Below are 14,605 nucleotides of genomic sequence, written 5' to 3'. Positions count from 1 at the left end.
CGGTAGCTCAGTCGGTAGAGCGTCGGTAGAGCGTCGGTAGAGCGTCTGTAGCTCAGTCGGTAGAGCATTGGTAGAGCGTCGGTAGAGCGTCGGTAGCTCAGTCGGTAGAGCGTCGGTAGCTCAGTCGGTAGCTCAGTCGGTAGCTCAGTCGGTAGCTCAGTCGGTAGCTCAGTCAGTAGCTCAGTCAGTAGCTCAGTGAGTACAGCGTCAGTAGCTCAGCCGGTAGAGCATCGGTCCAAAGATACAAAGGCTGGCAATTCAAATCCCACTCTTAACATAAACATCATTAGACGCACAGGTTGGTGATGTGGCTCTAGCTCCCACAGTGTAATGCTGTTATTGTGTCCTTGGGCAAGACGCTTAACCCACCTCACCCCCATTGTAAAGCATTTTGAGTGCCTTGAAGGTGAAAAAGTGCTATATAAAAAAGTGACCATTTATCACCAGTATACTTCAAAAGTGCAACACCTCCCCTTAGAAGCATTTGACAGTAACAATTTCGCAGATTTTACTTATTATTTTTGAAGAAAGAACATTTTTGGACCCTATGTGTATGTGTGTCTGCATTTAGAAATCGCAACTAAGTACAGAGCAGTGTCCGTGGATAGGGGGCAAGTGAAAACAGACATTTTCTGAGCACTAAAGTCTCAAATGCAGGTCAATACAGGATTACTCAAACATACATGAATCAATCAAAATACAACTTTGGGGATTCTAATGATGAGGGAACACCACTGGTTAAAAAGTCATAAAATGTTTATTTTTGAGTAATATATTCCCTTTAAAGGTTCTATATTACATAAACTTGAGCTGTGAGCTTTAAGGCATGTTATAATGTTACCTGGAGTTGTGTTTTGTTTCATTCAGACATGTTTGAGTCACCCTTTATCATTAATCTGTCTACATCTCCAAAGCTCAAAACGCTCTGCTCCACCTTGTGATGTCATGTAGGTGTTGCTTTCAAGTTAACAGCTACCTTTTACCTTTTGTTCAGTAGAGATTGGCAGTTCCAGGCTTGACATCATCCAAATGATTCTAGTAAAGGTGTCTGGAGTTTAAAAACACAGTGGCGCACTTCCTGTATTACCACATGACGTCACAAGGTGGAGTGTGTTCAGTTTGAGGGACGAGCACAGCCTAAATATGCAGGGTTTGTGTGTTAAACATGTGTGAATGAAACAAAACACAACTCCAGGTATGTTTGTGATGAGGAAACAACATTATAACATAGAACAGAAAATAGCGTTATATGGGCCTTTTAAACCTGCCTTAGAACACAAAAGACTGCACTTAAAGGCAACTCTTGCTCATATACTCTCTAATGCATGGTTTATGGGTTATTTGTATTACTTGCAGATAAATGGGTGCATCGGATGCGGTCTGAATAGTTCATTTAAACCCGGTGTCATTGCCAGCAGACAGAGAGAAGTGCTAAGCCTATTACTGTGTCTGAGAGAGGAGGAGAAGGAGGAGGAGGAAGAGGAGGAAGGATGTCTCAAAAAAAAAAGCCTGGTACTAACCCACCCAGACACAACAACTGTCCAGGGGATACGGCAAATGATTCTCAATGTTTTTATCAGTCTGCAACGCCGTCTAGACGCAATTTGATTTGATTCGAAATATTGCACTGTTTGTCCGGGGGAAGAGACATTTTTATATTAACGGGAAATGGTCTTATTTTTCTACACAAGCTAGATGGGTGAAGTGTCATGCTCAAAGACACAAAGGCATCATTCATGGTAGTGGGGATTCATCTGCTAACCTGTATATTAGCAAATGTTCAAAGACTATAGCTAAGATTAACAGATCAGCCATCAGAATAACCCATTTACGCAAGTCAAAGTGGGTGAAGTGTCTTGCTCAAAGACACAAAGGCATCTTTTGTTCTCTGTAGTAGGAATAGAACTGACGACCTTTTCACAAATGTTCTCATCCCATAGCCGAGATGAACAAATTGCAGTTAAACGTACTCATTTCCACAAAGCAAGGTGGGTGAAGTGTCTTGCTCAAAGGCACAATCATTAGTTCTTGGCAGTGGGGATTGAACTGCCAACCTCTGCATTAGCAAATGTTCTCAGCCCATAGCTAAGATTAACAGATCACAGTTACAGTTCACAGATTTGCTCAAAGACACATCAGCATTCTTTGTTCACAGCAATGGGGACTGAAATGTTCATTCTTAGCAGTGAGAATAGAACTGCCAACCTTTTCACTCATTAGCACATGTTCTTATCCCCTGTGTGTGCGTATGTGCTTGTGTGTGTGTGCTTGAGTGTGTGCCTGTGTGTGTGTGTGTTTGTGCATGTGTGTGATTATTGTAATGCTTTGTCTAGACACATCTGACTGACAATTTACAAGAAACAAGTCTGAGACAACAGCCGCTTTATTTGTGAGGGCAAGAAATGATGCAGTTTCCCTGGAAGTAGAGATCAAATCATCAGTGTGAAGTGCCGTTGTGCCTGAAGGCAAGACACTTCACTCTCCTTGTGTATGCTCTGCAATCTCAATCAGATTCAATCATTCTGTGGAATTTCCTGTTGGCTAGAAAAGTTTCAGGGAACCGTAGGTAAGATTTTGATTAAAAAAACAACAATCATAAACATGACCTAACAGTGTCCCCAGAGGCAATCAAATATATATTTTACTGATAATTGTAATGCTGATTTATTCTTGATTACATTTATGGCCAATTTGTTAATAAACCTAAAAGAAAACTCTCTTTAATCTGAAGGGTCACTCTCTGAACCCCAGCACCTGCAGCAAATCATGAATCAAACGTGTGTGTGTGTGTGTGTGTGTGTGTGTGTGTGGGGGTGTGTGTGTGTGTGTGTGTGTGTGTGTAGAACACAAGCCTATTTTTGATTTGCACATTTTATGCTCTTTATTTGTTTGTGCGTTTGTCACACTTTCTCTGATCTCTCAATATCTTATCTTTTATAACTTATATTTATTTTAAGTTGTATTTATGTATGAATTTATGTAAAAATACTTGGAGTAAAGTATTTCTATTTTGTTTCCATTTTACACATTATTCCATAGACTGCCTGTAATACCGTACGTCAGCCAGCAGAGGGTACCAAACACCAATAATCCTCCACCGGATATGGTCCTTCGGTCAAACCTGTCCGTCCCTGTACTTCCGCTCGTCTACAGTTCCACAACACGCCACATGCTTTGGCTGCTACTGCTGTCAGATTTCTACAAACTCCGTTAAAATGAGCGCGCAGAACAGTGACGGGGACTTATGCGTGACATTACGGAACCTGCTCAACTCCATTCAGTGCATAAAAGACAAAGTCAGAGGTAAAAATGTTCAAATTGTGACTAGTAATGTCGTTATCATTAGCAACATTAGCAAGCTACGTTATACTTCAAAACAAGTGCAAATAAATAACAGTGACATGTGTTGACAGATGGAGAGTCCAACGAGGATGAGGCCGAGTTCAACCTTTCCAACTTCTGGGAAACTTTGAGTTAGTATTGTACATTTATTAGATTTAAAAAGTATTTTGTCACTTAATTTTGGTCCTGTCTAATGTGGGATGGGTGACCATCTGAAATTGTTGAAAAAGTGGGACTACACGTTGTTGTCCTCTTTTTCTTCTGTCATGGGTCTCGTAATAACTGCAATAACTCCATGTGATTTAAAAAAAAATAATAATAATTTTTTACCGTAACGCTCAAAGAGGTTGTTATAGTAATATAGGAGTCAGTAGACGCAAATGGTCTTCATTCTTTGCGAGAAAAGAAAATATTATATTCTATGTAAATCTAACTTTTGATACAGTTACTGTGGTGTTGTAACAGCTGTCAGTTGTGGTGGACAGTTCAAAGCCAGTGTTTGGTAAACTTGTCATTGGGTAAGATACTCTCAAATCTTGACGGAGTGAAGACATTTTGAAGCAATGTTTAGCATTAGAAATGTGCTATAAAACACTGATGAAATATTTTTGTATACCTTATTTTAAAGATGCACTATGTAACTTTTTTGATGGAGGTTCTGCTACCTTCTTGTCCTGAATAGGTTATTGCTTTGCGTGGAATGTTTCAGTATGACATTAAACAATTCCATGAAGCCTGTTCACTGAAATAGGTGTTTCAGTAAATGTTTTGATGATATGTTTCATGCTATACTGTGGAACATTTCTGGCAAAGGAATAACCTCTCTATGGTGACAAGCAGGGGGCAGGCCATAAATCAGAAAACGTACACAGTGCATCTTGTTAAATACAGCAACTTTCCAGCAAGAAGGGATCATTTGCTTACTCAGATTATTTTGTGTAGATCAAGCGGTGAAAGCTGTATCTCAAGAAGCCACCAAGGTCAGTCTGGCCTATTCCAGACCTCCTCTGCCCTCACCACAGGTAAAGACTTTAGTCATTTGTCCTCTACAATGTTTTTTATGAATTCATCACAAGATATTGTGTGTTTCAGGACGGCGAGAAGATTTCAGACTCCATTTTGAAGAGTGTCCTTGCTTTTTCCACCATCTATTACTGGCTCCCCAAGAGTCAAGGTGAGACCTGTAGGCAAATCAACTATTAACTTGTATTTACTAGGGTTTTGCATGTTAACATGTTTTATTGTTTTAAAAATGCTATATTTGCCAAAAACAACATATTAAAATGATTATTTAGTTTAGTCCCCCCTCTCTTTGCTCCCTGCAGTAAGTCACTTCGACTTCACTGCATTATCACAACACAAACAGCGTGCATCCTGCTAACAAAACTACTGCTCATTGCATCAGGTTTATGAAGTTGTAGTGTATTGTTTTTTATCATGGTTTTGAATATTTTATGAAAAATGGTCGTGTGGGAGCATAGGATTTTGGGTTGAACATTGAACAGATTCTTACAGCTAACCCGTTAGGGCAGTTCAAATATGGCCCGGGAGAAATTGCATGATTGACATGTTAAACTTTTTCAGGCATCTTTTTGATGGGGGAACAATGTTATAACATGGTAGAAAGCTCCCAAAAGTCAATTGGACCCCCAGGACCATAATACCAGTCCACAATAGCCCCTCTTCAACATTGCTCCTTTAATGGTACATTATTTTGAATAATTAAAATGACAGTCAGTTACCTAAATGCTTAGCTAAACTTTGGTGCTGTCACTTTATTTTGGCCCAGGAGTGAGTATCTGTACCAAATGAAACTAAAATAACCAATATACTTTAAGTTCTGTAAAAGCAAAGTTATGGAATATAAATATGTTTTAATAACGATTCATGTTGATTCCAGGTGTGACTCTGAGGCGGCAGGTCCGAGATGCCACAGTGGACGTTTTAGAAGGCCTCACTCAACTCTTAGATGTCATCATTAGTACACCACTGGAGAGGTACACACACAGTATTATTAAAACTGTTACCTAGCAATGATACCAGTTTATTTGGTTAAATGAAAGTTCAGTCTGTCACAAAACAGTGCCTCCCTTGTGCGTAGTTTATGCATTTTGGATGGAATTTTTGAGTTACTGACAAAGGTAGAGGTATTCTGTTTTAAAACTCACTGCGACTTCCTGTTTTTTGTACTTTTTTTCTCAACTATGATTTACCACAGGTACTACCAAAACCAAGTCATAATTAGAAAAACATGTAAACCTGTCATACACAAGTGCAATCAACCAGTTATGCACTTAGCAGTGTAGCAATGTTGGCAAAACTCCTAATTGTTGATCCTTTTTTTGTCCTTTAGTTTGAGCCAGGACCAGCTGACCTCCACAGGAACAGTGTGGTCGGCCTGCGATCGCTTCGAGTCCCTGCCTAAAGGTTTGTACCTTTGTTTTAGATTTAAGTATGAAGTATTTAAGTGTGCATTATTATTAGACTGTATTTCTATTGTATCTGTCCACAGATAACAAAGCAGCGCTGTTGGTGGTCATCTCTGGAGAGGTGGGAGTCATCAAAGACGCTATTGAAGAAATCGAAGAGGTAGATTCCATTCTTTTAACTTTTTACACCAAACTGTGTCTTGAAGTTTTGGTTCTTTGCATATTTGAGTATCCTGTTACACTATTTCCCTTAAAATGCTTTGTTCCAGTGGTTGATGTCATTAGGTGATAATCCAGGAAGTGGCCCTTTGTGTTTTTTGAATTTGTACATTTTCATCAGGCATGTTTTTGAACCTTCAGATCTCAAGTTGCCTTAACTTTGTTGCTAATGACTTTAGTTTTTAGCTATTTAAACTGCTTCACTCATTGCTCCAGCAGGTGAGGTTTGTACAGCTTAAAATGCTACCTGATTTTTACTGTCTTAAAAACTTGATGAACCTAACTAGTTAATTTTAGGCTATTAGCAGTGGGCCAACATTATTCCTCACTTTCCTAATGCATTCTGAGCATCCTCATTTTTCACCACAATGAGTTTATAAATGCTTTTCACAACTTCCAGAAGTCAGTTTTACCCGACTTCTAACAACTACAATGCTAACCGTTCACCAGCCTTACTTCCTCGTTCACTGAGAACTGCTTTATACTTCAATGCACACAGCAGCTTCATTTCGACTGGAACTGTACTGAGACAAGACAAATTTTACTTTATTACATGAAAATAATTGGTGTAGCCCTTTTAACAGCTGTAAAAAATATTTTATTCATTGCAATGTTATGTCTCTCTATTGGCACAAACCATAAATACAGAGTCATAGAAACAATTGCTGCTTTCTCAGGCTCTGTCCGAAGCCCAGGACCCATTTGGCGACATCCTGGATGATGTGATTGAGGGGGCGGAGCCTAGAGGAAACCAGGATACATATTGGTCGGAGCAGGACAGGCGTGTGATTGGTCCATGCCAGGGTCTGATGAAGGCGGCAGCGGCGTGTCTGAGGAAGCTGACGTCCGCCGTGAGGTCAAACGCAGACGTCACCTCTGCCCAGAGCCTGGCCCAGCTGGACGACCTCGCAGACATCTCCAAAGACATCAGTCCTAGGTAAATAAACATCATGGGGTTTAGAGAGTGTACTATAGTATTGGCACAATGCTAACATTCAAACTTGGCTTCATACTAAGAAAAAGGTTGGATACTGATGCACAATTTTAGATTTTACAAAGATTTTGATTAATTTAAATGTTTTATCGTGTTATAATTACTTGAATTATTTGTTAAGGGATTATGAAATTTTGCATAAAGTATGGGAGTGCAAACAAAATTAAAATCATTTGGATACCCATCTTTTGTCAATAAAAAAAAAAAATCCAGAGCCTATTTCATATTTTACCATAACTTAATTGTTAATTTTTTTCACAGTGTGTCTCTCAACATTTTGGCTTTGCTTTTTTGTTTTTACTTTTAGTAATGACAATACAATGACAGTTCTCATCTGTATCCTTGCTTGTCAATAGGAGCATCAGAATTAATTAAATGTACCTGTCTGTTTTCCATACTAATCGTGATTATTCAGGTCGCAATATTCATAAGAACATTTTTGTCTGTCTGTTTAGGTATCATTATCTTTACTGTATCATCCAGAAAGTCTAAAAGTAGTGAAAGAAAATGATGGATTTGCTGTTGTGTTGGTCATGGTCCCAATAATAGTGAATAATTGTCAGATTTGATGTTTTTTCTAATAACTTCCATAACACTAAAATTTGACATCTGTATTCTTCTCTCCATCCTCTGAAATTCAAATGAAAACAGCCTTTTCTCTACTATGATCAAATACTTCTGCAGATTCGTACTCTGCTGCCCTCTACTGGTCTTAATGGAAGCCTGTACCTGTGTGTTTTCCATACAGAGTTGATGACCTGGCTCTCTGTCTCTATCCTCCAATGGACTACAGTGGGGTTGAGGAGAATGTAAGACACTCAGACACTTGATTTATTACAATTATAAATATGTCCACACAAAATAACACCTGTAATGTCTTGTCCGACAGGCTTCAAAACTTGCTTCAGTCTTAAAGAAGGTCCTAAACATTGTCAGGTATTGTGGACTTTTTACTTTTGATGTTATTTAGGTCCAGTATTCGAATCATGACAGCTGCAGAAGTAACCCAGCAAGGAGGGATTAGGGATTAGTTACATCATATTTTAGTGCAGTAGATTACTGTGAGAAGAAACATTATAATTCAGTCATTCACAAGTGACAGTATGATCAAACAATATTGAAATTGTAATTTTTTTTCAATTCAATTTTATTTATATAGCATATTAAAAACAATTTTAGCTTCACACAAAAGTAAAAACACAACTCTTTTTTGATAGAAAGTTTATAAACTTGCAGTTGTATCAAATACTGTTCCTCATTATTTTTCAGTATTTTTCCAAAGCTCCTGCCTGTTGCCAGTGTTTATTTGATATTGTACCCAGTGCAGTGTTTGTCAGACTGGTGTGTGTGAGCTGTCTCGTGGTACGCAGGTCCCTCCCCAGTTTGACTATTTGTCTATTAGAGACAAATCATTTATATTTTTGTCCTAGTTTAGGTTAATCATTATTTAGAAACACCTTATCCATGGTTTAGTTTCATTTTAGACGAGGTTTAGTCCTAATTTAAATTTGATAAACTACAGGTTTAGAATCTTATCTTAGGTGCCACTTTGTGTGAACAGATCTAATGGTGATTGTTGCAAATGTACAATAATTCTATACTTGTTTGTTCTACTTTCTCCTCATATTGTATTATTGTTTCTCTGTTTCTGTGTGTTCAGGTCCAGTCACGTCTGCGGAGAGGCGGAGCTGACCTGGGTGCAGTTTTTAGACAATGCTGTTGACCACAACCTGCAGAAAGCCAGAGACTTAATGCATCAGGGCACATAGGGCTCAATATGTTATTACAAATATGGACTTTAATCTGTTCTATTCACATGTAACAAAAAATATATATTTAATGAATTGTGCTTATGAGTCAACAAAGTGCAAATGGCTCTAAGGCACTGTACAAGATTGTGATTAAAAATGCCTCTTAGGATTTTTATTCTGTTTTTTTCTGATTTTTTTTTTTTTACTCTGGTTTGCCAGTGACTGCTGTCTAAATGTATGCAGTATGCAATTAACAGAGGTGGATAGAGTAGCCAAATTTGTGCTCAAGAAAGAGTTAGCGTATCTGTAATTGGAAGGACAAAACATTAAATAATGCACAAAATCTGTTATTTTCAAAGGAAATAAAAATGAGACAAACAAAATTTTATCTGCAGGAGAAGAAACACAAAAAATAGAAATGTTCAAATCATTTCATATTGTCAAAATAAAGCTTTTGTCACGTGTAGACTTACTCACAGTGGGAAGAGTAAAGAAGACTTAACAGTTTAAAATATATCATTATTGAAGGAGCAAAAGTCCATGATGATAATGGTATGAAAGAATCTTTATTTGGACATTAACACAATGTATTGAAAAAGTTACTTGAGTACATTTTTGATCAGACTGTTGCAAAACTAACTACTTACTACTCTGATTGTAATTTGATTACTGATTACTATAAGTTACTTTACAAAAAAACAAAAACACATACAGCTCAAGAAAGAATTAATTAAAAAAACATTAATTCTTGAAACTAGTTCCATTATTGCATTACAAAAAAGTAATCCCTTTGTAATTAGTTACTGCCCAACACTGCTCGAGTCTATGTAGTACTACCCACTTCTGTGTCTTACTAATCCATAATTGAGATCAAATTTGTACTGCCAAGTCACTGTGTGTAATCAGCACCTTGTGAGAGAGATGCTATTGTCTACAGTCAGCCATGAAACACACATATCTATCGTCATGAAAGCAGTCATGGCACAACCAGGCCAAGTAACTGGTCAGATCAGTGGAGAAGCGACCCTGCTCATACTAAGAATAGACATGTTTTTTAAGGTGTTTAATAAATACTATAAATATATGTTTAATTTCATTCTCTGGAACATTCCAGACAAATGATAAAATATCACCCTCCTCCCAAAACCGTTAACCATTAAATGTCTACATCCTCCACCCCAGCCTTAACGTAATGAAACATAAAATGAGGTGAGATTAGTAGGTAGTTACATAAACATGACTGGTCTTTGAGTCTGAGCTGTGAGATTAACCAGTGACTTTCTATTTTAGGGCTTTTCCCGCTCGTAACCCAAAGTAACATCTAGACTACTACATCCAGACTACCAGGAGTGAGGTTCAAACCCAAGAGGGACAGCTCATATTGGAGTCCAGTGTCTTAACCACTCGGCCATCATGGTAGACTACACGTTTAGCACTATTAGAATAAATTTTTCCTTTACACAACATTTCTTGATGAAAAGTAAGTGTTGATGGTCCTCATTTATGAAAATTTCATTATGCAAAATCGATGTGTATATTTGGTTTACGACACAAACAAAGCGCTCTGTGTGGGTGAGGCCTCTTGAAACATGAATATCCCGTTGCGGCATTTGTCGTCCGCTGTGTGAGTGCAGCATGATGGGACCTCTGTTCAGTTTTATAAATATCAGAAATCTGTTAAGAATCTATACACAATACTCACATGATGTGTGCGACCAGTTCAACATTCTTTTGTCTCCTGAAGTTATATAGATATGTCATAAGGGAAGTGACTTGGCTTGCTCTTGGCTCCACACATACATGAAGACTTCTTTCATTATGGCTTCAAACCTCACTCCTGGTAGAGCTCCCCGTCTATTGGAGGTTAAGTCCAATGCCTTAACCCCTCGGCCATCCTAGTACACAAGGGCAAACTTAGCATGTATAAATGTACCTGATTTTTAACATTGATTACCTGCAGGACATGTACAACACTTGAAAGTAGTTTGCTTTTGCACATTCAGAATTCATCACATAAAGTATTTCTACTAGTTGTAAAGTTAAACATTACTAGGAGTGATTTTGAACCCACATGGACTATTGATACATCCTGGTAGATTGGAAAACATCAGACGCTGCAGTTCCTCAACATGATCATAACAGTGTTTAATGTTGAAGAGATGGTGTAAGTGTATTTCCTCAAACTGATTTCTAATCCAGCAGTTTGAGTTCTTTTGCTTCATGTAGTTACATAGAAATATAGATGGGGAGATGGCTTGACTTGCTCTTCTTGACATGTACATAACAGTTAACCAGTCTGCTCACAGTAACAATGATATGCTTTGTTTATAATTCATCATTTATAAATTAGTTTATCATCGTGGTTTGGTATCTACATCTGACATTTTTTGCATGTTTTTTTTTGTTTTTTTGTCAGAAGTCAAAACATATTCTTTGATATGCAGCCTACAACATATTTCATTTATGCTCCATTTGAATTGGATGTTAAGTCCACTGGGCCATCTGGTATATGTTTGGTTCTGTTGCATTGTTGTGAAGTAATTTTTCTTTCACACAACAGCGCTTGATGAAAAGTTAGTTCAGCAGGTTAAGTTCTATTGTCTTCTGGAGTTACATAGACATTTCATTAAAAAAAAGTGATTTGACTGGCTCGTGACTACCCTCATGTACACTTTTTATATTAATAGAAGTTCATCTATTTACATTACGAAGCTTAAAAAGATTTTTACATGGTTTGCTGTTTATAACCAATTTATTTCAGTTTTGTTCTGACTGACTTTTTATTCTAGATTTCAGTATATAAGAAAAACCCAAACATCAGTCTTACCAGGAGTGGGGTTCGAACCCACGAGGACTACAGTCCATTGGATCTTAAGTCCAACGCCTTAACCACTCGGCCATCCTGGTCACATGAGGCACATCTGGAGTTGTCACCTCACAGGTCATCGATACCACTGCCAAGGTTGTAAACATAGTGTTGTGGAAAAAGGCAGCTAGCACCTTTAAATGTACCATGAGTGGGGTTTGAACCCATAAGTCCATTGCTTCTTAAGAGAAATGCCTTAACCACTCAGCCATCCTGGGACACATGCAGGATATCTGGAGCTGTCACCCTGCAGGACACTGACACATCCTGGTAAAGACACATTGGGTTTATTCAAATTATTAGTGACAGAAAATGGATGGATGGGTTGATGATATCCTGAACTTAACCCTCATGTTGTCCTCGGGTCATAATGACCCGCTACTGTGTTAAAAAATAAAAAAAAATCATCGAATCAACGATTATTTTTTATCTCGAATTTTTTTTACTTTTCCTAGATTGACCCAAACTTTAGAAAAAGTGAATTGTTGCCTTTATTCACATTATCATGCATGCTGTACAAAAACGTTCACAGGTCATCTTCGGGTCAAAATGACCCAACAGTGAAATTCAATTAAAATCACGGTCACAGTTATTTACACACCATAGAATGTGAGAATGTTTTAGTTCTGTCTCAGATCAATCAGTAGCAGATCACACCTATTCAAGACTGCTACGTTGTGATAACCGTGAGTCAAGACCAGCGAGACGTGTGACAGACAAACTTGCAGCCATAAGAGACGTCTGGGATAAGTGGGTGGAGCAGCTGCCCTACCTCTACGACCCAGGGCCTGATGTAACAGTGGATGAGCAATTGGTTCCATTTAGAGGTAATTTGTGTTCATATTTCTAATAAAAGTGATTTTCACTATTGAATTCTATGACAGTTTATTATGACAGTTTATTAATTGCCCGACGAGAGAGCAGAAGACGCTGGATCACTGTTACACAACAGTCAGTGGAGCCTACAGAGCCGTGCCCCGCGCTGCTCTAGGGTTCTCTGATCACGTCATGGTTCACCTCATCCCTGCTTACAAACAAGGGCTGAAACTCTCCAAACCTGCTGTGAGGACTTCTAAGAAGTGGACCAGTGAGGCTGTGGAGGAGCTTCGCACGTGTTTGGACACTACAGACTGGGATGTGTTCAAGGCTGCCACAGACAGTTTGGATGAGTACACAGACACTGTGACGTCATACATTCAGTTCTGTGAGGACAGCATCGTTCCATGATGCACCAGGGTGACTTTTAACAACGACAAACCCTGGTTCACACCCAGACTGAGACATTTGAGGAGGGAAAGGGAGATGGCTTTCAGGGCAGAAGATCGTGAGGGCTACAGGCGTTGCAAGTATGCGTTTAGCAAAGAGGTGGAAAAGGCTAAAGCAAAGTACAATACACGTCTGGAGCAGCAATTCTCCACCAACGACTCTGCTTCTGTCTGGAGAGGGCTTAGGCAAATCACCAACTACAGGCCCAAAGCCCCTCCCGCCGTGGACAACAAGTTAAACGGCTTTTATGCGAGGTTTGAAGTTTCACACCCCTCCCCCTCCTCCCTCACCATCATGGACATTACCTCCAAACCCACCTCGGACCCCCCCCCCCCCCCCAGCAGGACGTGACTAAGCTTTTCAGGAAGCAGAATCCCCGTAAGGCAGCGGGCCCAGACGGTGTCTCTCCTTCCACCCTTAGACACTGTGCTGAGGAACTGGCTCCTGTCTTCACGGACATTTTTAACACCTCCCTGGAGTCATGTCACGTCCCAGCCTGCTTCAAGCTGTCCACCATTGTCCCCGTCCCCAAGAAGCCCAGGATCACTGGACTTAATGACTACAGACCTGTGGCGCTGACGTCTGTAGTCATGAAGTCATTTGAGCGCCTGGTCCTGCACCACCTCAAGTCCCTCACCTCCCCCCTCCTGGACCCTCTGCAGTTTGCCTACAGAGCCAATCGGTCTGTGGACGATGCCATTAACCTGGCCCTTCACTTCATCCTCCAGCATCTGGACTCCCCGGGAACCTACGCCAGGATCCTGTTTGTGGACTTCAGCTCTGCATTCAACACCATCCTCCCTGGTCTGCTCCAGGACAAGCTCGCTCAGCTCAACGTGCCTGACTCCACCTTCAGGTGGATCACTGACTTCCTAACGGACAGGAGACAGCGCGTGCGGCTGGGGAAGAATATCTCGGACACTCGGACTAAGTCACAGCCCCCCTGCCTCCCCTCACCCTGACGGACTCCCCCATCACCACTGTGGACTCTTTCCGCTTCCTGGGCACCTTCATCACCCAGGATCTCAAGTCATCAGCTCCCTCATCAAGAAAGCCCAGCAGAGGATGTTCCACCTGTGGCAGCTGAGGAAATGCAAGCTGCCGGTCCAGATGATGGTGCAGTTTTACACTTCCATCATTGAGTCCATCCTCACCTCCTCCATCACTGTGTGGTTTGCTGGGGCCACTGCCAGGGACAGACAGAGACTGCAGCGCATTGTGCACTCTGCTGAGAAGGTGATTGGCTGCAGCCTTCCATCTATACAGGACCTGTACGTCTCCAGGACTCGGGGGCGAGCAGGCCGTATAGCAGCTGACACTTCTCACCCTGGACATGGACTATTTGAGCCACTTCCCTCTGGCAGGAGGCTACGGTCCATTGGGACCAGAACCTCTCGCCATAAGAACAGTTTCTTCCCGTCTGCTGTTTGTCTCATGAACACTTTATAATATCTGCACTAAACTGGACACTTTATAACACCGGCCACTTTAATAAGCCACTTTGCACTGTTGTTCTGATGCTGCTGTTGTATATATTTTCTCCCTTTAAGTATTTCTCAGTGTGTTTATGTTGCACTTTTTCACCGAAGCAAGTTCCTAATTTGTGAACTGTGTTCACAGACTATGGCAATAAAAGTCTTCTGATTCTGATCTGATTCTGACTGTTTTCTGTGACTCTGATACAAATCACTCATGCTAATCTCTTCTGTCCAAAGGTCGTTGTCTTTTCCGGCAGTAT

General features: G+C 40.1%; 1 protein-coding gene and 1 non-coding gene across 2 annotated transcripts; one reads left to right on the top strand and one right to left on the bottom strand.

Annotated features, from left to right (window-relative positions):
• The first annotated feature begins 3,039 nt into the window (after positions 1–3,039).
• ccndbp1 (cyclin D-type binding-protein 1) lies at positions 3,040–9,766 on the top strand. The gene is made up of 11 exons (XM_033966876.2): positions 3,040–3,303; positions 3,414–3,473; positions 4,285–4,364; positions 4,435–4,516; positions 5,243–5,339; positions 5,696–5,769; positions 5,855–5,931; positions 6,668–6,927; positions 7,733–7,793; positions 7,874–7,920; positions 8,645–9,766. Exons 1-11 carry the CDS (start codon positions 3,216–3,218, stop codon positions 8,751–8,753), a joined length of 1,035 nt encoding a protein of 344 aa, XP_033822767.1. The 5' UTR covers positions 3,040–3,215; the 3' UTR covers positions 8,754–9,766.
• A 1,793-nt stretch (positions 9,767–11,559) lies between these two features.
• trnal-uaa (transfer RNA leucine (anticodon UAA)) lies at positions 11,560–11,642 on the bottom strand. Its single transcript has one exon. It is a non-coding gene; the product is annotated as a tRNA-Leu (tRNA).
• Positions 11,643–14,605: the final 2,963 nt, after the last annotated feature.

Source organism: Periophthalmus magnuspinnatus, chromosome 5, assembly GCF_009829125.3.
Source record: "Periophthalmus magnuspinnatus isolate fPerMag1 chromosome 5, fPerMag1.2.pri, whole genome shotgun sequence".
In the NCBI taxonomy this organism is placed as follows: domain Eukaryota; kingdom Metazoa; phylum Chordata; class Actinopteri; order Gobiiformes; family Gobiidae; genus Periophthalmus; species Periophthalmus magnuspinnatus.
This window is presented reverse-complemented; position numbering and strand designations above follow the sequence as displayed.

Excerpts from the sequence above, each read along its gene's own strand:
- ccndbp1 (XM_033966876.2), top strand. The coding sequence starts at position 3,216 with ATGAGCGCGCAGAACAGTGACGGGGACTTATGCGTGACATTACGGAAC. Across the intron at positions 4,365-4,434 it reads CTCCTCTGCCCTCACCACAG|GACGGCGAGAAGATTTCAGA; the intron begins GTAAAGACTTTA and ends TGTGTGTTTCAG. Across the intron at positions 5,932-6,667 it reads CTATTGAAGAAATCGAAGAG|GCTCTGTCCGAAGCCCAGGA; the intron begins GTAGATTCCATT and ends CTGCTTTCTCAG.